Source organism: Elgaria multicarinata, chromosome 1 (assembly GCF_023053635.1).
Source record: "Elgaria multicarinata webbii isolate HBS135686 ecotype San Diego chromosome 1, rElgMul1.1.pri, whole genome shotgun sequence".
NCBI lineage: Eukaryota > Metazoa > Chordata > Lepidosauria > Squamata > Anguidae > Elgaria > Elgaria multicarinata.
The window spans coordinates 65,737,660-65,760,953 of NC_086171.1; the positions used below are offsets into that span (position 1 = coordinate 65,737,660).

General features: G+C 41.1%; 1 protein-coding gene across 2 annotated transcripts in view; it reads right to left on the bottom strand.

Annotated features, from left to right (window-relative positions):
* The window catches only part of SUGCT (succinyl-CoA:glutarate-CoA transferase), a 346,647-nt gene that overhangs the window by 185,960 nt on the left and 137,393 nt on the right, over window positions 1-23,294 (bottom strand). For both annotated transcript variants that reach the window (XM_063129498.1, XM_063129489.1), the window contains one exon: window positions 17,327-17,429. In XM_063129498.1, coding sequence (XP_062985568.1) covers window positions 17,327-17,429 — 103 coding nt within the window. The remainder of the gene's footprint in view (window positions 1-17,326; window positions 17,430-23,294) is intronic.

Below are 23,294 nucleotides of genomic sequence, written 5' to 3' on the forward strand. Positions count from 1 at the left end.
ATTAATTAAAAATTAACCGAAGGGATTTTTTTAAAAAAGAAAAGCCATTCCACCAACTGAAGGGGGAGAAAGACACCACCACTGGATTAATGGGTAAGAGGGAAAATATTCCACATTTTGTGAATAAAAAAATCGCCAGCCTAAATTATCAGAACCACTTTGTTTCAGAGAGGTTTTTTTTTTCTTTTGTACTTTAAACTCTCCTCCTTCCCTCACTCTTTAACCAATCTTCTTGATATTTTCAGGTTATGTAAAACCAACTATTCTTTCTGGCACATGTAAATTTCAGGATGATTGGTGAAAAATGTTCAACTTTATGAACGTTAGAATGACTACCCCTCAATTACCCCTTTATAATGGTAGAATGCTTTATCTACTCTCCGACCTTAACTACAGGGACACTGCTGTGTCCGTGTGTGTGTGTGTGTGTGTGTGTGTCTTTTTATTTTTAAAGTTTTAAAAGCTGCAACTTTAAAGCACAGTTTATCCCACCAATATATCATTAATAAAGACTTATATAAACACTAATAGTACAATTACCATACCAAAAAAAAAAAAACATCATGGAAATTAGAACTGCTTCAATTTAATGGAGACTTGCCAAAGAGCCTGTTGAAATTGGAGGGAGAAGATTGCAACACATGATCAAAGGTGTTGACATATAGAAGGCTGTAGGAGGATGGAGGTCACTTTGTCGTCTTTTGCTACATAATTTAGTGATGTTTCTGGCCTCCCTGCCTAGCTGCAGGCTTCTAGTGAGGGACAGCTTCCTGTTTCCTTACAAATTTATCAGCTGGGATTACAACCAAAATATAACGTTAGGCAAGCACTTATGGGTCACCTTTGCAAGGCTGATGGGCAGCAGCTATAAGTCCCCCCCAAAAGATACTAGTCCACAATTTTTCCTAGCTAGGCTGCCCAATGATACCCATCTTAATTGTCTATGATGTTTCCTGCAGGACGGTGCACTGCAACGGCACGAACTGGCACTCACACTGATGCTTGTATGGCAACACCGTGTGTTAGCAAATCCATTTAATGAGACAACCTGAGCCATAGTATATGAGTCACCACCATATATTAAGGTCCTACTGATGAAAACGATGTGTGAATGCATATCTTCTCTTTATTTTTATTTTTTCAAATAGAAGCGATGGGCAGGGAGATGGAGGAAGGGGTTAACCCTTTTCCTTCATGCCATTTTCCTGATGAACCCCCATTCCCAATTGAAGCTGCTATTTGCCTCAGCAGGGGGACAGGACACAAATGCATAAATAGCAGATTTGCAGAGGGTGTGTGTGTGTGTTTCTTCATGAAAAAATGGCACGGAGGGAAAAGGTTAACCTCTCCTGCCTCCATACTGTACCCCTCCCTTGGGTGCTATTTGTGAGGCGGAATTAAAGACATGCATCTTTGCCATCCCATCTCGCCGGGCAGACACAAAGATCCGAGCAATGGTAGCTGACTGAGATGCATAAGCCATGTAGAATTGCTGTGGTGCGGCTAGGAGAAATTTAAAAGACACGAAGAACTAGACAGCACCAAAAAGTACCATCTTGTCTAACCTTCCAACACAGCAACACACTGGCTACAGTCCAAACATCAATATGTCATGAGGACTGAACAGGTGTCCAGAGCAATGGTTCCAGGCAACAAACACAAATACATTAAGCCATACACACTACATGAGAACCTCCCTCAACACGTGGCATTGTATCCAGTTAGCCAATGGAATGCCTTCCATCAGCAAAATAGGGAGGGGGTGTTTCCCCCTCCCTGTGCAGCATCCTTTCAGGTCTCCTGGTCCCTCAGGCAAGCAAACGTTCTGACAAACTGACCTGATACACCCAAATCAGTGAAACTTCTTTATTGCAGGAAATCCCACAGCAAAAGCTTAATGGTTATACACTACAGAAATCATAAAGCTGTTGGTCAATAGCTATAGGCTCCAAGAAATTCCAAAACAGTCCAAAGTTAATCACTAAAATAGCAATGTATTTTCCCTGTTGCCAGCTCCATGGTTCCATGAACAGGTTCCAAAGGGAGGGGGAAATTCCAGATATGATCCCTCAGGCAATCACAGGAGGAAATTCTTGAAAGGCTTAAGAAACCACCCAAGGGAGCTAGTCCAACCATGGATCATTTGTTGGTAACTCAAGGAAACATGGTCAAAGCCCAAACAAGATCACAGAGAAGGTAAAACCTCAAGCACAAGATGTACCATGCCTCAGCTTTAGCACTGGGAACTCCCCGCCGCCTCTTTCGGCATAGGAAAAGTCCAACAGACATAATTAAGCCCAGCCTGCCGCTACACATAGCTGTCAACAAACAAAAACACACAATCCACAGCAAACAAGAGTTCAAGTCTATGTAAAGTACCTCACAGTACTTTTCATGGCAAGTTCTCAGTAATCCAAAGTCCAATCCATATGCAGAGTGCTTTCAAAGTCCCAGATGGTGATGGTCCCAAATAGGTAGAGGTCTTGGGCCATGACATGAGATGTTCTTAGCAAAGGCAGTATGCGAGCCCTGGCTGGTAAAGCCTTGAAGGGTTCAGGCCCAGACCAGCAGGCACTCCCAGGTGAGATCATATGGAACAGCTGGGAGCTTGCAGGAAAGGCCTATATAAGAGCTGCATTTCAGCTTCAGCCTTTGCCACAGCAACATGGTCTCTTGTTTATTACATTTATATACTGCCCCACAGCTGAAGCTCTCTGAGCGGTTCACAAAAGTTAAAACAGTAAACATTCAAAAGTATACAAAATTTAAAAACCATCAGAAACATAAAAAAACCAGTATCCATTTAAAAACAACAGTTCTGGGGTCCTTTAGAAAACAAACTTAGCATTGTTAAATGCTGTTAAATGCCTGGGAGAAGAAAAAAGTCTTGACCTGGCGCCTGAAAGATATCAGTGTTGGCGCCAGGCAAGCCTCATCAGGAAGATCATTCCACAGCCAGGGGGCCCATCACCAAAAAGGCCCTCTTGTGCTAGCTGCAGCCAGTTCCTGACCATTTGCTACCGCAGATCTTGTCTCACCTCACTGGACCTCTTGCTCGCCTTGACCACGCCTCTGCCTCCAGCCCCTTTGCTACCTGGTACGTGCCTGAACCTTGCTTTGCCTTTGACCATCGACTTTTGCCTCTGGCCCTTGTTTGGACTCTGTTCCTCCTGGACTCTACCTCTTGCTTTGATCCCTGCCCGGACCTTGCCTGCTTGTTGACTGGACTAACCCTAACCCTCTTCTGCCACTGGCCCTGCTTGGACTCTGAACTGTGTCTGACCTTGTGCCTGTTTCCTGGATCTGCTTCCTGCCTATGACCCTCTGTTGGACTCTGTCACCCGAGACCCGTGCCTCATCCCCAGCTTGCTCCACCAATATTCCAACCGCCCAAGCCAGTTCCGTCTCTCTCCATCCCGGCCCCAGCATTCCTGCCTAAGGATCCAGCCACCCACGCCCCGGATCATGACAATAGGGTGGCACTGCTCAGCCCACCAAGATGACGCTTCAATCTGGGCGACCCTTCCACAACCTCTTCCAAAACTCTATCAGGTTCTCCAGACAGCTTCCCGAACCTCTCAAGGCCACACTGGGTTGGGATAAGAGATTCCCATCTGCTCTTCTCTAAGAACACTTGACAGAGATAAGCTTGTACAGATTCTGACATTCCAAATTAGTTCTAATTAAATCCTAGCTAAAAATGATGAGGCTTCATGGCAGTGCCGAAACCTACCAACACTTCCTGTGAACCCTCGAAGTTTGGTCCAGGTGGATGGGGAAACTGTTCAGAGCAGATTGTGGTGTGAGCGCACTGTAGGAAATGCCCCATTGTGCAAGCAGACATGGATTTCAACCATGATCACTAACCAATCTGACTGGGATGGTGGGGAAGAGACTCATCAGAGCTTCGGCTATTGGGCAGTATAGAAAAAAGACAGCATGTATGATTCCCCACCACCACCACCATATGGTAAGTGGCACAAAGTTATCTAGGTCCACACAATCTAAGTCCACTACTTTGTTTAGAGGGTTTTTTTACTTCACATGACAATTTGTGTGCATTTTTGTATCCACTTCTCCAAATATATACATTTTTCTACACAATTTTGCGTAATATACAAATTTTTGGAAGCAGTTTTCCAAATATAATGCATCTTAAAATGTTAATTTCAGGAATGTGTGCATTTTTGTGTGCACTTTCCCTTAACATACACATTTTCGTATGCATTTTTTATTTTATTTTTTGGATTGGAGAACTTTATTGCACAATTCAGAGAAGAATGAATTTCTAAAAGTAACAGACTCAGCTCGCATGTTGGTTCGAAAGTGCAAAATTAGGAAAATTCACATTTAAATGAGATCAAAATAGATTTCTCCCCCATCCCTGATGATAACAATTACTTCCAGCAACAAAAAGGGACAAAAACTAAAAGTCTGGAAAACAAGACATGTCTCCCAAGTAGGATCCTACCTAAACAGCTTTGAAAGGCTGCACAGTAATTTCCAGCTCTAGGAGCCAAATGAAGAAATGCCAGGAAGTTTTTTTCTTCTTTTTTTTCAAAAGACCGCTTAGAAGCTTTTCACTCTGATCCAGAGACGCAGGCCTGTCATGCAAACTTTTGAAAGCTTCCTGGCAGATGCCCATTTTTATTTAAAATCCTGGTGATTCCAAAAAGTCTTTGGTGTCCCCTCTGAGAAATATGGCAAATATGCTTCAAACTGGGTTTTTTTGGTTTTTTTCTAGGAAGGAAATTTATGAACAGTTAAACAAAACTGGAGGCATTCAGGGGAATGCTCTTTTTTAACCATGTGTTCACTTCTAAGAAAGAAAATCAAAGGATGTTACCCCAAAAACCTCAACTTTCATTTTACTAGCAATAATAGCAATGCAGCAATTGAAAACATGCACACACAAAAATTGAATAAATGTATTGCCACTGATATACACATATTGTTTACTCCTCTGGTGTACATCGTCTTTTAAACATGTAAGTAACAATCCACCACACATAGTTACCTACACTTAAGTCCTACTGATTTCAACAGAGTTGAAGTACACAAAATCAGGCACTAAATTGTGGTCTTATAACTACTGCCATAGTGGCAATGAATTGCAAAATATTCCATGATTTTAATTGGTATATATAATGCAGATGCATACATACATATACATACACATAACCCTTCATCACAGTTTCATGCAATATTTTTTTAAAGGAGCAAATGAAACCTTTTGATTGCATAATGATAAGGGATTACTTTTTGAGTTACATCCACATATATAGCAGAGATATAACAGCATGTAGTGCAGTAGAGTGGTTACAGCACCAGACTAGGACTGGTGAGACTTGGGCTGTTTCTACAGCTGCCTTTTTTCCAGGGATCATCCCAGGATCATCCCTGTGCATGCAAATGACACATGGGGGATCCCGGGAGCAGGCAGGGACGATCCCTCCATTTTCCTGGGATAATCCTTAGGTGTAAAAAGGGTCTTGGTTTTAAATCCCTACTCAACCATTAAGCAGTCTGGGTGAACCTGTCTCACCCGTCACAACCACCCATTCAGCTTATGCTACCACACTGGGTTGTGGGAAGATAAAAGGGATAAAAAAGGGGAACAACATGTATGCCACCCTGAGCTCCTTGGAAGACAGGTGGGACAAAAGTATAATATATGTGTCTGTGTCCACGTGTGGAAATGTTGTGAACTAGTAGAACTTGGCACCAATATGTATCCGACTCAAAAGAAAACAAAAAAGAAAACAGCAAACTAAGGGTGTGATTTTAGAGCTGGCATTCAGCCAGTTGAAGGACCATAGGAAGCAATGAAAATGGTGGATTCCTGCATTGAGCAGGGGGTTGGACTCGATGGCCTTGTAGCCCCCTTCCAACTCTGCTATTCTATGATTCTATGGTGCTGCACTGGAGGAGGGGGAGGCCCACCTGCCAGAGCACCTCCATCTGAAAACCCACTGAAAGCTTCCTGGGCATGAAAGTCCTGCCAGTAGCATTCCACCAGCAGTGGAAGCCAAACAGGATATTTCAGGGTCATGTTGAGAGCAGCCAAAGATCTGCAGGATCCTATGCCATCTCATTCCAACACACACATTGAAAAGAGCCCCAAACGATGCTAGCTTCATAATTTCTCTCCCACTGCTGTAAATGGGAGGGGTTTTTAAAAACAAAATCAGTCGTTCCCACCCACCCCATCCCAACGGAGCTTTGAATGTGGTGTTTGCTCCACCACGATTCTTCCTCCCCACCCACAATTGGATTGCTTTGCCAGTATCTCTTCCCCCTTGTAGATTCTAGGAGACATGTTTACCATTAATGTAATAACTGAGGATTCCACATTTCAGTTTGCTTCTCTCAAGCTACTCTTCTAGGCACACATTTCATTGAGGAAGATCCTGGTTGACCTTTGATGTTTATGGAGACAATCAGTTACAATTAAAGCTGTGACATGTATAGGAAAAGTTTTAAGATTCCTAGCCTCTGAATAAACAATCTGAATCGTGTAAGAGGCTCTTGTGCAATTCCAGGAGGAGGTCAAGTGGGTTATGAGACCAAAGAGGCAACAAAATGTATGGACAAAGGAGACAGGGTCACACACTCAATTACCTTAATTACTGTTCCAGCCAAAAACCAACGCAAAATAGTATAGAGGAATTGCAAAATGCAGGTACCGTCAAATATAAATTATTCACAAAATTTAATCGACTCTTGCTGCCAATATATGCACTACATAGACGTATGAACAAATGTTTTAAAATATTGGAATAGAAAAGGAAGCACCCACATCTCTTACAAGCAATATTTGAAGTCAGCATACAACACAACATTCAGTGTGTGTGTGTGTGTGTATGTGCGTAGCAGCTGCTCAAGCAGACCTAGCCATTTTGTAAATTGCTATCATGTTCTTGCCATTCACCAAACAATCCACTTTGTGATTGGTAGCTGTATCGGAGTTTTGATCAACAGCAGAAACCAAGAGATGAAAGACAGGACCAAAATGTAAATTATCTGTCAGGACAAGAATAAACTGTCACAGACAGCAGGTTACGGACAAGAATAAACTGTTGTAGAGAAAAACAAGCTGCCAATACAGTCCCTCGGGGATTTATCTTAGACGGTATTTTATTCTGTATTGTTACTGAAGAAATGGAAGAGGGAAACAGGGATTCATTGATAAAATGGGTAGATAACACAGGAAGTATTGCTAATACAAAGAAGGATCAGAAAATTATGCACACACATTGCGCCTGCAGGCTACATAGTTTCTCCATTGTCACTAGTGGGGTGGGGAATCTTCTTCTACTCATACATAAGCAGGACTAAATCACTCAGCAGCACTTTCAAATAGCATCCCACAGACCATGCTTTTGCATGTATACCAGTTCCTAGAGAGCAAATTCACTGAACAAGCGAACGGGAAAAGCTAACAGGAGTTCAGCAGAGGAATTCCCTAACAAAATTTTCCTATAAAGTAAGTGGACAGTTCGTGCTTAGAAGAGCCCACCAACTGAGTAGCTAAGGGAATAAGAAAAAGGAAGGCCCACTGGACACACATGAAAGAAAAAAATGGGCCCTGTACTCTTCAACATTTTTTATTAATCATTTGGAGGTTGGGGCGAACGCTTATCAAATTTGCCAATGACACAAACATGTGTGGGATAGCTAATACCTTAAAAGACAGAAACAAACTTCAAACTCAAAATGATCGTAATGGGTTAGAAGATTGGGCAGAAAGTAACAGAATGCAATTTAGCAGGGTCAAATGCAAAGTTTTTCATTTAGGAAAAAGACACCCAAAGCACAGGTATAACATCGAGGAGACCTCGCTTGGCAACAGTGTGAAAAGGATTTTGGAGTAGTAGTTGATCCCAAGCTATGAGTCAGCAGTGTGATGTGGCAAATGCAATTTTAGGTTGCATCAGTAGAAGTGTAGTTCCAAAATCATGGGAATTAATAATTCCACTTTATTCTGTGCTGGTCAGATTTCACCTCAAATACCGTGTCCAGCTTTGGACACCACACTTTAAGAAGGATTCTGATAAATTGGAATGAGTTCACAGAAGGGCAACAAAGATGATCCGGGGACTAGAAATTAAGTCCTACAAGGAAACATTGAAGAAACTGGGTACATTTAGCTTTGAGAAGAGAAGACTAACGAGGGTTATAATAGCAGATTTCAATAGGGCTGTGTGCTGCTTTGGAACTGGATCCGATTTCCTGAAATGTTTAGATCAACTTTACATCTATGAAAATACAGAGCCCCCATCTTCTGTAAAAAAACAAACAAACCTGGGCATCACACACAGCACAAGTGGACAGTTCTGGTAAGTCTTGCCTATTTGCCCAACTCAGTGGGCAGGGGCTGTGGCTCAGAGAGATGGGTTCAGGGGCAGGTGGGTGGAGGAGATGGGGAGTCCAATGGACCCCCGGTCAGGATAGTCAGCCTTGTGCCCAGGATCCAGATCGGAAGCGGATCAGACTGGGTCCAAATTGGGCCAAGACATCAATTCAGAAGCTTCAAATCAGCCTCTGAAGCGAGTTGGGGGGGGAGTCTGTGCACAGCCCTACTTTTCAAGTATGTAACGGGTTGTCACATAGAAGAGGGCCACAACTGGTTCCCTATCATCCGAGATTGCAGGACACAAAATAACAGGCTTAAGTTACAGGAAGGCAGATTTCAGTCAAGTATCAGGAAAATCTCCTAACAGTCAGAGTAACTAGACAATGGAACCAACTGCCTTGGGAGGTGGTGGGCTCTCCGTCCCTGGAGTAATTCAAGCGAAGACTGGACAGTCATCTACAGGGATGCTTTAAACTGGATTCCTCGACTGATCAGAGGATTGGAGTCGAGGGCCTAAATGGCCCCTTCCAACTCTACAATTCTATGGTTTATTCAGAAGTAAGCCTAGGTGACATATCCACTCAAAAGTAAGCATGGCAAGTCCTTATGTTTACTCACAATTAAGCAGGACAACTCTCCAAGACAAGACTCAGAAGCAAGCAGACCTGAATCACTCAGCAACCTCTCCTAAGCAGCTGATCCAAGAAAAGAGCTTTTCCATACCAGGAGAGGGTGTAGTGGGGCCTAGGGAGAAAGTTGGTGGGGGATCAGCTGGATTGTGGAGCAAAGTGGGTGGGTGCCACTGGTTTAGTGGGCTGCTTCAGGGGCAGCCAAAGGCCATAGGCATCCAATGGGCTGTGCACCCCTGCTCTAAAAGAACAGGGTCCCTTTCTTGAAGTGACTTGCTCCCAGTGCCATATCAGGAGAGAAGGGACGGAAATACAGTAAACCCCCTTTCATCCTCTGACTTGCTTCCTCTGCTCCACCTTGATAACAGAACACTCACGAGATAACAAGTGGAACACGCAACTAAGAACAACTATCAGCATTAAAAATGCCACTGAAACTTTATCTCAAAAACACAATTTTCAAAAACACAATTTTCAAAACTTGGAATTTAAGTATCAATTTATGATCCGATTTCACAAGGTCTCTCTGTAACTCTCAAAAGAGCTCCGCTTTAACACCCAGAAGAGCTCCTCTAACTGGCCTCTTTGAACATATACATACAACATATATGCAAAATCTAACTCTGCTCTTACATTTTTCTTCAATACTGCAGACAGGCTGAATGTACTCATTCAAGAATTATTACCTGTGCCTTTCCAATTTTGGAAACATTGCATGCCAAAGATTCCTGGCAAGGTTTGAGAGAAAATTGTAATTTCGTTCGATTTGGATAAGAGTCAACAAACATTTACTAATCACAATGATGCAAAACATAGTCTGTCATTCCAGAAAGAGAGTAATTGGGTTGATGCTCTCTAACTTTCACAATACAGCCTGTGAACATTTAAAGTATGATGGAAGGGATAATTTCACTTGGACATGTTCAAATTAAATCACGTATGATGAGTCTTATTGAAGGAACTAGATGCACTTAAAAACATATGAAACTAAGTTATACCGATCCAGTCCATGGGCCAGTCCACTTTGCCCAGTACTTTCTGCTCTGATTGGCAGAAGCTCTTTGGCAACCATCTTTTCCAGTCTGGTTCCCTAAGGTGCTTTTAACTGGAGATGCCAGGCGATGAGTCTGGGACGTTCTGCATACAAAGCTCCTGACCTTTCATGGAACCAAGGGTTTCTGTACTATAAAATTACATAAATTGGCTGTTTGGGTAAAAAAAATCTCAAGAAATAAAGAAGAGGTCTCCTTTTTCATCTTCAGTCCTCCATTTATGTGTGGCATTATGAGTATGTCAGTGTGTCATTTAGATTTTTGGTTTCTGGTGCAAAAATGTCTATGGTAATCACTGGAAATGAATCTGATGGCCAACCTACTTCCATGCTAGATTTCCTTTCCCCTACATGCAGCCAATGAAGGCAAGTTTTGGACCAGCAAAGACTGTACAGTTGTGATGTCTGGCTTACCATTGACAGGATGGAGGCACCCAGAGGGACAGAAAGTGACAGGAGGGGAAGGGAAGCTGTCTGCCTTTTCCAAGGATATGTCCCATATTTCCCATCTGCATGGGCAGCTGCCATACAGATGTGCCCTGACAAAGGAACAGGTGATTCAGAGAGGTTAACAAAGCCAACTAGCTTCATAACTTCCCAGGAATAACACAAGATGAAAACAAGGAGATCGTTTTCAGCATTCAAACAATTCCCTGCTTCAGCTGTGTGTTCATTTGTGGAGAGTACTTATCCTTTTTGGAAGAGTAGCTAAAAGGAACTGAACCGGACTTCTGGGAGAGGAAGAATAAGGTTCCTGTGTTATTACTTTTTTAAAAAACGTCAAAATTAATTTTTATGGCAAATGTGAAGTCGGGGAAGTGTTATTAAGGGCTGGCTGCCCGCCACAGGGTGGAGTTTTGTTTTGGTATCCTTTTAGAGTTTGCAGGTGTTTGGCATGAACTGGAATCAAGGACAGCTGTGATAGTTCAGATCTGCTATTTCCCTCCCAATATTTCTCAGAAGTGATGCAGTGTGGTGATGTCTTACACCTGATATCCTCGACTTGTGTGGTATGTCTAACTGTGCTGTTACAAAAAGTCTCCCCATTTTATGGCATTTTTAAAAAGTGCAGCTCACAGCAGTAGGTTGGCAGTGACTTATCTCGAAACACACAGCCCAAACTCTGTGATTTGACCTTGAGCAAAGCAAGAGCCTTTCAAAGTATCCCACTTCATTTTCTAAATTTATTTTCCACGGGCTCTTCCAAAATACATTAGATTATGGACTAGTATGTAAAAGAACCCACTTCCACATAGATCAAGACATCTGCCTGCATTCCACAGGCTGAAAAACTAAACATCTTGATGTCGCAGCCCTGTGCAATACCTGCTTTATTTGTTTGGCTTTTGTCCTGTTACATCTTTTGAAAAAAACAGAATAGTGTCTATTTTAAACCAAATTTAAAAATAAAAAAAACCACCAACAAAGTTTGTTTATGTTTCAAAACCCTGAATTTATGATTGTATGTCATGTACAAGTTCCCAAGAGTATATTGACCATATTGAGATAATCTAGTGAGTGTTTGAAACTTATGCGCAATCTTGGCCTGATTAAAAGGACATTTAAAAATAAAAATAAATGAAGACTTGGAAACTGCCTGGCTATAAAAAGCTGCCTGAAAATGGCCAGTATTACTGTAATTTTCCTGATTGCAAAATGTTCTATGAACACAGTGTCTCATTTATATGTGAACCAAAAATAAATTGTGTTCCTCGAATGTGATGACTGTTTCATTGCTATTCTCCCCCAAATAACCACATCACCACACCTAAAAAAGTAAACACATTATTTTTTTAAGGCCCAATCCAATCCAGAAAAGCCCCTTTGAGCTGAACGAAATCTTCGAAAGAGATACATGGTACAGGTCTTCCAGAACTGTATCACACTTCAAGCTGCAGGTTAAAGACTGCATGTGCGAATGGTCCGTATGTACATGGAATGTCAATGTTGCAAGGAGCGGTGAAGGGAGCGGTGGGGGGTAGGAATGAACTTCCTTTTAGCTTTTCATGTGCAAAGACGATTCGATGCTGGGATGCAGTTCTCCAGTTATTTGAATTACACAAGACCAGGCTATATCTGACATTTGCACTTCATCCTCTTTCACATCAAGCCACAAGCAATTTCCCCCTTACATTTGTTTTAAAAGTAGCTTGGTTCCTTAGTAAGAAAGGGACTTCTGAGGTAGAAGTGTGGCCTTTATGGTCCCCTCATTAGACACTTCTCCATTTCTGACCATGATGTTAAAACCAGAAAGTACTGGCTGGGGCTTAAATATATATATATGACATTTTTGCCCTATCCTGTAAACTGTATATTAACCCAGTGCAGGAGGCAGCAGCTGAAAATATTAAACAAGAATGATGCACATGGCACACAACTGCTAGGCATATAGCAAACTGAAAAACTGGAGTGAAAGGATAGCTTTTAGCATATATATATATATATATATATATATATATATATATATATATATATAATTTTTCTATATACAGTATCACCACAAATGCCTAGCAGTTATGTGCCATGTGCATCATTCTTGTCTGTAAACTGTATATGACATTTGGATTCCAAAATATTCCAAGTAGAATATCTTTTTTAAAAAAAAAGTGGGCCTGCACATATGTGCCCCAGCTTATAGCGGTATGCTTGCTTAGGTTCAATTTATATATATATATAATTCACTAGGAGAAGAAATTTCTTCCAAAACTGAGAGGATTTCTTCTAAAATGGTGCAGCTAAGAGATAATTTGACAGACTTGCAAACTGAGAGTTGTAGTAATGTGCATATATCAAATATCAAGCTACAGGAAGCCAAATTCCGGCTGTACATAAGGGGGGGGATCTACACTACTGCTTTAAAGCGCTTTATAACAGTTTTGACAACTGTTGGGCCCCCGGACACACTGCATATAGTTTTCAAAACGTTTTCAAAGTGCTTTAAAGCGCTTTAAATGCAGTAGTGTAGATCCCCCCCAGGAAAAACTTCCTGCCTGTTAGAGCAGTACGACAATAGAACCACTTACCTAGGGAGGTTTATTTTATTTATTTATTTATTTATTTATTTATTTCATTTCTATACTGCCCAATAGCCGAAGCTCTCTGGGCAGTTCACAAAAATTAAAACCATGAAGAGCATAATAAAACAACCAACAAATATAATATAAAAAGCACGACCAGGATAAAACCACACAGCAAAAATTGATATAGGTTAAAATATGAAATTAAAACAGCAGAGTTTAAATTTAAGTTAAATTAGGTGTTAAAATACTGAGAAAATAAAAAGGTCTTCAGTTGGCGATGAAAGGAAAACAATGTAGGCACCAAGCAATCTTCTCTGGGGAGCTCGTTCCACAGCCGGGGTGCCACAGCTGAGAAAGCCCTCCTCCTAGTAGCCACCTGCCTCACTTCCTTCAGCAGGGGCTCATGGAGAAGGACCCCTGTGGATGACCTTAAGGTCCAGGCAGGTTGTGGACTCTCCCACACTAGAGGCATTCAAGAGGCAGCTGGACAACCATCTGTCAGGGATACTTTAAGGTGGATTCCTGCATTGAACAGGGGGTGGGACTTGATGGCCTTATAGGCCCCTTCCAACTCTACTATTCTATGATTCTATGAAATACGAGTAAACATTGAATGAAAAAAATCATTTTGTTTACTTTCCAGTTCAGTTTGGTTTATTGTTTAGCTTTTAACCATTACAAAACCTCCCTGACCCCAGTGCAAAAATTTAAAAAAATTAAAAACCAATTAAAGAAATCTACAAACCTGAAATCAAACAGTAAAACAAAGACTTAATATTTATTCTACATCTACAATACAATCAATTGCATTCTGCTTAATAAAATCCGCCTGTGATTTGGCTAATGCTATTACAAATGTGGCAGCTTTATTTGTAATCCTGAAGTCATTTTTACAAAAGCAAAGTAACTTAACTTCTGAAAGTCAGGCAAATTACTTGCTTATGTGTCAGAAGCCTAAAGCAACACATTCTGGCTTTTCATTTAAAGATGCAGGGTTGGGTTCAGACTAAATTCAAGCTTTAACCTCACTGAAATCATTGGGACAACATAGTCATGTCTAACCAGCATCCCATTGACTTCAAGTAAGACTAAAGCATGACTAAGGGAGCAATCCCAGGCATGTTTAGACAGAAAAAAGTCCTACAACTCCCAGCATGTCCCAGTTGTAGGATTTTTTTCTGTCTAAATGCACATAGTATTGCACCCTAACTTACTCAGGATCCAACCCACAGGTTATATTCACAAATGATGTGAAGAATGCATTTTGGCTTTGTGTCCCACCGTTCTCAGAAGTGTGGTTGGTCGTTACCCAGGATATGGGCCTCTTAGTTGTGGTACCCAGAAGCTAGGGTCCTGTATCTTTAACAGCTGTATTGAAAAGGGAATTTTAGCAGGTGCCATTTGTATATATGGGGAACCTGGTGAAATTTCCTCTTCATCACACCAGTTAAAACTGTAGGTGCCCTGCCCTCTTTTAAATCGGATCACTCTAGTATAGCTCCTTCAGCTTTAACTGTGGTGATGAAGAGGGAATTTCACCAGGTTCCCCATATATACAAATGACACCTGCTGAAATTCCCTTTTCTGTGCAACTGTTAAAGATACAGGAGCCCTGTCCTCCTTTTCATATGGTCACCCTACAGAAGCTGGACCTCCCCCCTCCCCCTCCCCCTCCCCCTCCCCTCCCAAGAAGCTCTCTACTAATTTTTGAAAACTGACTCAGATCAACGGGACTTCAGTGTTGGTTCCCCCAATTTCTTTGGCTCTGTGGCTGATGGCTTCGTGTTGTTTAACTGTTTTTATTTCTGGATGTTTAATTTTATTATTTATTGCATTTTACATTGTAGTGTGTTGCTTTGAGTGCCCTTTGGGTTAAAAAGCAGCCTATACATTTTAATGTAAATGAAGAAATAATTCCCCCTCAATGCGGGACTATCAACATAGTTGATAGTAAGGAGACAATTTTCTTTCAGATACTGATCTGTACAAATGTGGTTATTTTATTTGGATGATCTGGTGGACATGTGTTTCGTTGTCTCAGCAAACAGATGTGATCTTCAAAATAAGCATCATCACTTGCTGAGCACTGCTGTTGCCACAGAGAACCTCAGCATCCAGGCTCTTCTGATGTGAAAAAGGCATAATGATGGGGAGAATTAACAGGCGGAAGACAGAAGAAACGGGGTTGTAATGATATGGGAATAAAAAGCCCTTAACATAAAGAGTAGAAGCTGATGTGGACCACAACAAAGGGAAGCCAGTGCAGAAAGTTAAAATGTTTGCATGCAAATGTTTAAATAGGAATTCCTGAAAGTTCACTTTAAAGAGGCAGCCTTCCTCCCAATGTGATCCTTAAATATCACCTTTCATAGTGTTACAAATGTTTACATTCTGCAGCCCTTTGAACACATGCATAATCGCTATTTTAGCACCACCGTGTGCATAAACCACTAACTAAACACTTGTAAAATCAACATCCTATGAGTATTCGAAAGCGAAGGTTTAAATCCCTGTGAAAGTTACAAAGTGCGAAAGTTGGCTTTCCTATTGACCACAGGCAACATCAGCATTATGCTGCCTCATTGAAGAGATTGCAGTGTATCGTCTACCAACACCTCTATTCAGATATAGTGCTGACTCAGCTTTTTTGTGTATTTTCATCACACCTTTCTTTGATGTCCTTCTGAATGTATGCATGGCATAGAGGTAAACAAGACACAGCTGTCTTTTTTTTAGCCTAAACACTTCTACACTCACTTCTTTAGCAGGTATGTTGTCGGTAAGATTTGTGCATTTGAAGCCAAGACATCTCATGGAATTTCCTGAATAATTTGTTACAGGAGTTTAGATCCAGCCTTAGAGCAAGACCAGTGAAATCAATTGAACAAAACTGTCATGACTACCTTAAGTCCCACTTCTTTCAATGGGTCTCTAAGCATGACTAAGGCTGCACGGAACCCATTGTATGGCATTGCCTTTTTAAAAAGTTTACTTTACAGCAAAATATAGATTATTTGCACAATTTGGGGGAAATCATCTTACTTCTGCAGTTAACAAAACTGTCAGTTTTAGAACAATTGATCCAACTGGCCTTGGTGAGATTCTCTTGGTAGAGTTGAGCTACATGTGAATATACAAAAGGTGACATACTTAAATCAATGCCTCTTATCAGTGAAAACAAATTTAACTTGTTATAACAGAAAAAAGACAAAGCTAAACATTTGCTCATTTAATCTTTGAAAACGCTGCATTCTATGGCCAAAACAAGATAATTTAGCATTGAAATCATATGCAACTCATCATGAATCAAGAAAAAGGATGCCAACTTTTCAAATAGCTAAACCTCTTTGTTGATGCAATTTCATATAGAACTGCAAGTATAGAACAAAATGTCTGATTCCATTACTCCTATTTACGAGATACCCAGAGACAAAAATCCTATTCTTTTTCACTGTAAAAGCATAGATAACCCAGTCTAAATAAAGGGATTAAGATTAATTACAAATATAATTCAATGAATAGCATATTAGAGGTTGACCATTCCTGACCAGAAGTCAGTATTCAGCCAATTGCAAGCACACCATAGCACCTCACACTATTTCATATAGAACGACAAATTCTACAGTTGCACAGGTCAAACCATTCCTGAGCGTTATTATTTTATTTATTTATTTATTACATTTCTATACCACCCAATAGCCGGAGCTCTCTGGGCGGTTCACAAATGCACACTGTAATGCACACTGCTCTACTCTGAAGGTTTGACAAATTGTAATTAAGATGTGGCTCAAGACCAACAGACCAACGATGTGACACAAATAAAAAGCAGAGACAATGGCCTCATCTACACCAAGCAGGATATTACACTATGAAAGTGGTGTAAAAGCAGTATATAAAAGGCAGGAGCCACGCCAAGGAGGATATAATGGTATGAAAGCAGTATATGGTATGTGTCAATGGGCCCCCACAGTTGTCAGTGCACTTCAATACCGCTATAAAGCAGTAGTGTGGCTCCTGCCTTTTATAGTGAAAATACTTTCATAGTGAAATATCCTGCTTGGTGTAGATGAGGCCAATATTTCCTAAGATTTGGCTTTTATAATGCCTACAGTAAGTTATCCCTTTACTCTACTGTACTACTAGTTTTACTATAATCAATCGTCAAAATTATGCATACAGTCACAAGAAGAAAGTTTGGATGTACGCGAAAGGAGCAACCATTTTGAACATCTTTAAACAAACATTCAGAAGTTTATCCAAGAAAACTGACCTGAGGATCCGAGAACACCTGCTTCATGCTATTGATTGGGCCATATGGAACACCACTACTTTCAAAGAGTTCTAGCCATTTGGTGGTCTCTTTTTCCAAAAACCTAGAAATAAATAAAGAAGCATGCGGTTTGAACTATCCATTTCAGCCGACATATTTAAAAACAAAACAAAAACAAAGTTAGCTTCTACCCAAGCAGCCAATAATGCAGTAAAAATTCTCTGCATGTGTTCCTCGGAAATAGAGAGACCAAGCCTTGGGGCGAAAATCGTGGTTAGACTGACTTACAATTCTATCTGATTTTCTGATGCAATCCAGCAGTGATGCAAACCAACATTATCAGCAGTTTCAAATATAACCCAGTACATTTCCTCCCATTCTTAATTAACAATAATGAGCTTCACATTTTTTTATTTCATGTCTTTATTTTTCACAACAAAAAGATAGATGTGATGTGGTTAAGAGTCTCATACAGAGAAAAAAAAGCTGTTCTATTTTTAAACACAAAGATTCAATTCAAAGCCTTGCAAAGTTTTCTCCTCTGTTACATCTGAAACACATGTCCCAATTAACAACCGCAATTGTTGATCTGATAACAACATTGATTACATGTTTATGTGTTGTATGATTGTAATATTTGTCCCAAGGTCATCCGGTTTTGCATATGATACACTATCCTTATCCTGCGCAAACCAAAATTCCTTGGTTAACTTGGTTGCCTCCTTGGGGCCATTTATAGAATCGTACTTTATCATTGTATTCCCATCATTTCCTGTTTTTTGTTAATATACAATGATACTTCATCCTTGCTAGGTGGAATTAGGTAGTAGCAGTTCACACACAGTTCTGAACAGTTGTGAAAAAGATACAGCATTTAGGCTGCACCCTATACACACACCTACTTGGTAGGGGCATATAAGTTCCACTGAAATCAATTGGGTTTACTTCTGTGTAGACATATATATGCTTACATCGCAATGCAATAATTTATATTGGCATTTTTGTAACAGTTTGAGTCAAAGCACAAATTGCTTCGGATTATTTCCTGCATCATGTTTCAATGAAAGACAGAGTGATGTTGGGGAGAGGGGGGCAGGGAAGATGGAGAAAATGCCAAACCCCTGAACTTGTGTGTATATATACAGCTCCATTACAGAACAATGAAAGAGGCAACTGGCATGCTACATGCAGACACATACAAGGCTGGGGTGCTGTAAAAAGTCTTCCCAAATTTCTTCTGCACAATCTGCATTCTCCAGGTTGTGACTGAACTACCCAGACATATTTTTAAAGGACAATAATATGGTTAGGTTTATACTGAAAGTGTCACACTTCAAAATGGAATGTCTAGGCAACTGTGAATGCACTTTTAAAAATATTGAACCATGTAGACTTTCCTACACCAAGGGTCAGTGATATGCAAAAACCACACACAAAAAAGCCCTGAGAATTTTGGAATGCATCACAGGAAAGGAGAGATGCCTCCATCTCAACACAGAGCAGTGTTCTGGTTAGAGTCTTGGAATGGGACTAGGGATACCCGGGGGTTGCCTTCATGGGGCTGCTTTGCCGCTGCTGTACTGAAAACCCTGCAGCTTCGTTGCTATGGGGTGGAGGTGGGAAATCCCCACAGCAAAAGGAAGCATGGACTTTTCAGAAGCCATTCAGCACGCCATGCCTGCCCCCTGCTGTCTGCCTAGCTTCCAGCACCTATCAGCAGTCGCCATCCACTTGGGAACACCCCCAGCTCAACGTCAAAGCAAGGTCACATGGTGGAGGGACTGTGGTGACCTCACTTCAAGGGAAAAAGTCAGAGTAAATCCCCAAATTTTTAAAGGCGCAGCTTCAGGGAAATGTCCTGTGGTGGCTGCATGTTGTCAGCTGTGTCATACAATCGACACAGCACTATTGTGCAGCCACTGCAGGGTAAATAAGCTGTATAGACAGCCCTCTCCCCCTCCCGGGGTTCAAGTCCCTGCTTGGCCATGAAGCTCACTGGATGACTTTGGCCCAGTCACTGACTCTCAGCCTAACCTACCTCACAGAGGGTAAAATGTAGAGAAGGAAGATCATGTACAGCAATCTTTGGAGAAAAAGGTGGGATATAAATGTAACAAATAAATAAAAACAAACAAAGCCAAAAATTGAGAATCCAGAGAAGGGGAGGCAGAGAATTGAGAGACCAGGCAAAGAAACCAGGCAATTTTTTCAGGCACAGCCCTGAAAAAATGCCACATGTGCCAACAGCCCATTTTCAAAAACGTTTGTAATCCATGCTGCTGGCACAGGCGATGAAATGCCAACAGGAAAGGGAGGTTGGAGGTGCTGAGGCCAGTTCTCCAAACCCTCAGTGCTCTTCTGGATTAGTATGACTGCTGTGACCAGAAAGTCCTTATTTTTATTACAATCCACTTGCACTGATTTTGCATAATTGTTTTGTGCAATGTTGATTTGGAACGTTCCCCTGAGCATGTCAGTGGAAAAGCAGGATATACATTTAATCCAATTTAAGTAGCCTATTAAATAACAAGCATCTATGCTTATATGCTGATAAGTGAAACACTACTGGATTTGCACATGGTGGTATGAAATTAAATCATAATTAATGAATAGAATGTGAGGAAGGCATATTTTAAAACAAGCAAACAAACCAAAAACTTTAAGCAAACAAACCAAAATCCTGATAAAACATATTGACAGCACTACACACAATCCAACGAGGCAGAAGCAAGTGGATATTAAGAGTATTTTAATGTGCAGCTATTTATTTCTGTTTTATTCCCTCCCTAGCCTAATATTGTGTGACAATTCCTCACTGAAAAAGGTAGGTGTGTCTGAGAGACTGCAACTTTCTCAATGCTACTTTCTCACTGGCAGGCTGGCTTGCTGGGACTAAAGTAGCATAACTCCAACTGTATCAGATTACATTATGAAACAAACTTAAAAATCTATGTCTTTCTTGTTCTCTAACACCCCAGTTCACCCCAGCAATGGTTATCGTTTTACAACAAAAAAGAGTGCAATCATAGTGCAAGAATCTGGAGTCACCTTCTTGTACCAGTTTCCTTCCTGTCCTGAGATCTCATCTGAATGAGCTATTTCCGCCCCACCTTGCCTAATAATTCATATGGCTTTGTTTGTGAAATATCCTTATAACTGAACTATGCAAATTCATTAAAGTGTTTTGGGATCCAGTTTAAGTGAACGACACTATGCACAGTCTTTTAGAAAGGTTTGAAATAAATGTGCCGTTTTCAGCATAATGTGCAACAGACCATTGTACCCGGGGTGCATAGTAAATGGGCTATTCAGAATGTCTGTTACACTATTTACTGAGTAGTTCTTTGTATGTTTGTTTTGTACATTTATATCCTGTCTTTCTTCCATCATTGAACTCAAGGCAGCATAGGCTCCCAGGTGGTCTCCCATCCAGGTGCTGACTAGACCCAGACCTGCTTAGCATCAGCAAGATAACCACATCATATGCTGTCAGACTATGCCAAATTCTACTATCTGACCAGACGTCTGATTACTGATCATTTTATAAAGCAGATGATCACTTCTTAGGTGCACGAAAGTCTACTGAGGTCAATGCGACTGCCGACATAATTGCAGGTAAACTTTACCATGTCAAGTCCTGTTATAGAAATGATAGCCTTATTAAGCTTGCCCTTTCAGATATTATAAGAATCAAATGCCAGTCTTGGCAATTTAACATATTTTCCACAAGTAACCCTGCCAGATGTAGGGTAAAGGATATTTAACATCAATCAAATCAGCTGCCTTCTTCTTGTGACAGATGATTTGTTCTCTACAATGGTTGTTTCAAAGGCTCCAAGGAATAAAATGTTTGCTAGTACCAAAAAATAGTAACTAGTCCCACATAACCTGTCTTTCAAAATTTACCAAATAAAATGTGATCACTCTACAAATGATGTCTATTAGCTAATATAAGCCAAATTACAAGGCACAGGAATGGAAACATATGACTCGAAGACCCTGGATCTAGATTCATATTACAGTTGGTCTTTCTTTATTGGGTGCCAGATTCATTCAAACTAACATGACACTTCATAAATTATGCTCTTCTATTAGCATACGAAGTACGGAATAGGTCTGTACAGACAGCATCTGCAGTTCCCCAGGGGTTTCATGGAACCTCTATGAACATAACATCATATATTTGGCTGAAGAACAGAACTTGAGACAGCAACAGGGACAACCAAATAACAGTCAGCTATGAGTATGAGAATGAAAAAATAAAAGATTGTCTTTCAGTAAATCCCAAATTGGGATTTTCAGAAGAATTAAATGAACCTGCACCACTTCCTACAGAATAATACGTGGAATAAAGCTGGGAAGGGCATGCATGTGGAAGAGGTGAGGTGCTGTTCAGTACAGAAGATGACCCAAGGACCACTGGAAACCTTTAAGAGATTTTAGTAACATAAGACACATTTCCAGAGGAGAATGAGTTCTGCTGTTGGTGAGCATGTAAACAAAATGGTGTGTCTAGGGAGGAAATGGGACAAACTAACAAAGATGGGGTGTGCTGAGCTGCCAAATTGTGAACCATTCACACCCTGTTTTAAAAAATGGTCTGGGTGGCAAATAAAGTGCTAAGAAATTAGAAAACTACACCTTATACAGTTATAACCTCCCTGAGCAAAATACTATAAAACCACTGGAAGGAAACCAGTGGTGCTGCAAGTAGCTACACCTATAGTTGCTTGAAGGAGCTTAATCATTGCTAATTCTAATATGAAATTGCACCTCTTGATCAGAACCTAGCCGTCCACAAAATTTCAGACTGAATGTTGCAACAAAGTTCTCGGCAGTTTCAACTTATCAAAATATGCTCTAAAATATTTTGAGAGACTGTTTTTAATAAATTGCAGAGTAATGTGGATACTGAATGGCAGTATGCGAAAGTCACATCAACCAGAAATAGACAGATTTGTTCTTCCCTAGATAAAGGCAAATGTAAGCAATCTTGCCCAAGGCAAAAAAAAGGTGGTGTTCCTTTTGGGGAATATTTTATATCTTATGCTTTTATAAACATATGTTACACCATGCAATAGTCTGGCCTACATAATCTAATGCCCGTTCACCGCCCAGCAGGAACGGCTTGGGCGGCGGACGGCTTTTGCGGGCGGGGAGGAGGCAGAAAGAAACGCTGCTCAAGCAGCGCGTGTGCTGCCTCATAAGGTGGGGGAGGAGCCGAGGCTTTGAAGGCTCGCCCCCACGAGGCACTTGGCCTCTTTCGTTTTCGGCCCCACCCTCCCTCCCAATAACCTAGTGTAGGAATAACCTTCTTTGCAGAAGGGGCTGAGTAGGAATTTCCCCTGCCATTTAGGAATGTGCAGGTTTTCGCCTACTCTATACTGGAGCTGATTATTAGATTTGGAGGTTAACTAGGTGGATTATAATGGCAGGGTTGTGCGGGAATTTGAGTACACAGGATAGGGACGGTGGGCACTCGGGCACCTTTATGGTGACTGGCAAGCCAGAGGCCTGCTCCTCGTGAACTGTGCAGCTCACGTGTCAGGATATGGTTTGCCTTTGGGGACCTTCCTGTCTCATCTACTCGCCTGTGAAGCCCGAGTGGAGATGATGCAGGTTGGTCTCTCCAAACACACAAGTGTGGTGGGAAAAAGGGGGCCGGATTATCCGACCCCCTGTTTCAGCAGAGTGGCTCGCCCTGGGGTCAGGCTAGTTGCCTGAAGATTTAAGATTAATTCCCGCACGGTCACGCACAGATCCATGGAGGGGAGAATCTCCATGCATAAATAAAGAGGCCCTATTTAATCCCATACTCTGTTGTCTGAGTGTTTATTTCTGTGACTTCCTTCTCTGTTCGCAAACATGATAAATTATATACATGCACACATACATATAAACACAGAATCAAGAATGGCTAAGTTTGAAAACAAGTTTGTAAAAATAAACATTTTAAAGCTGGACGCTG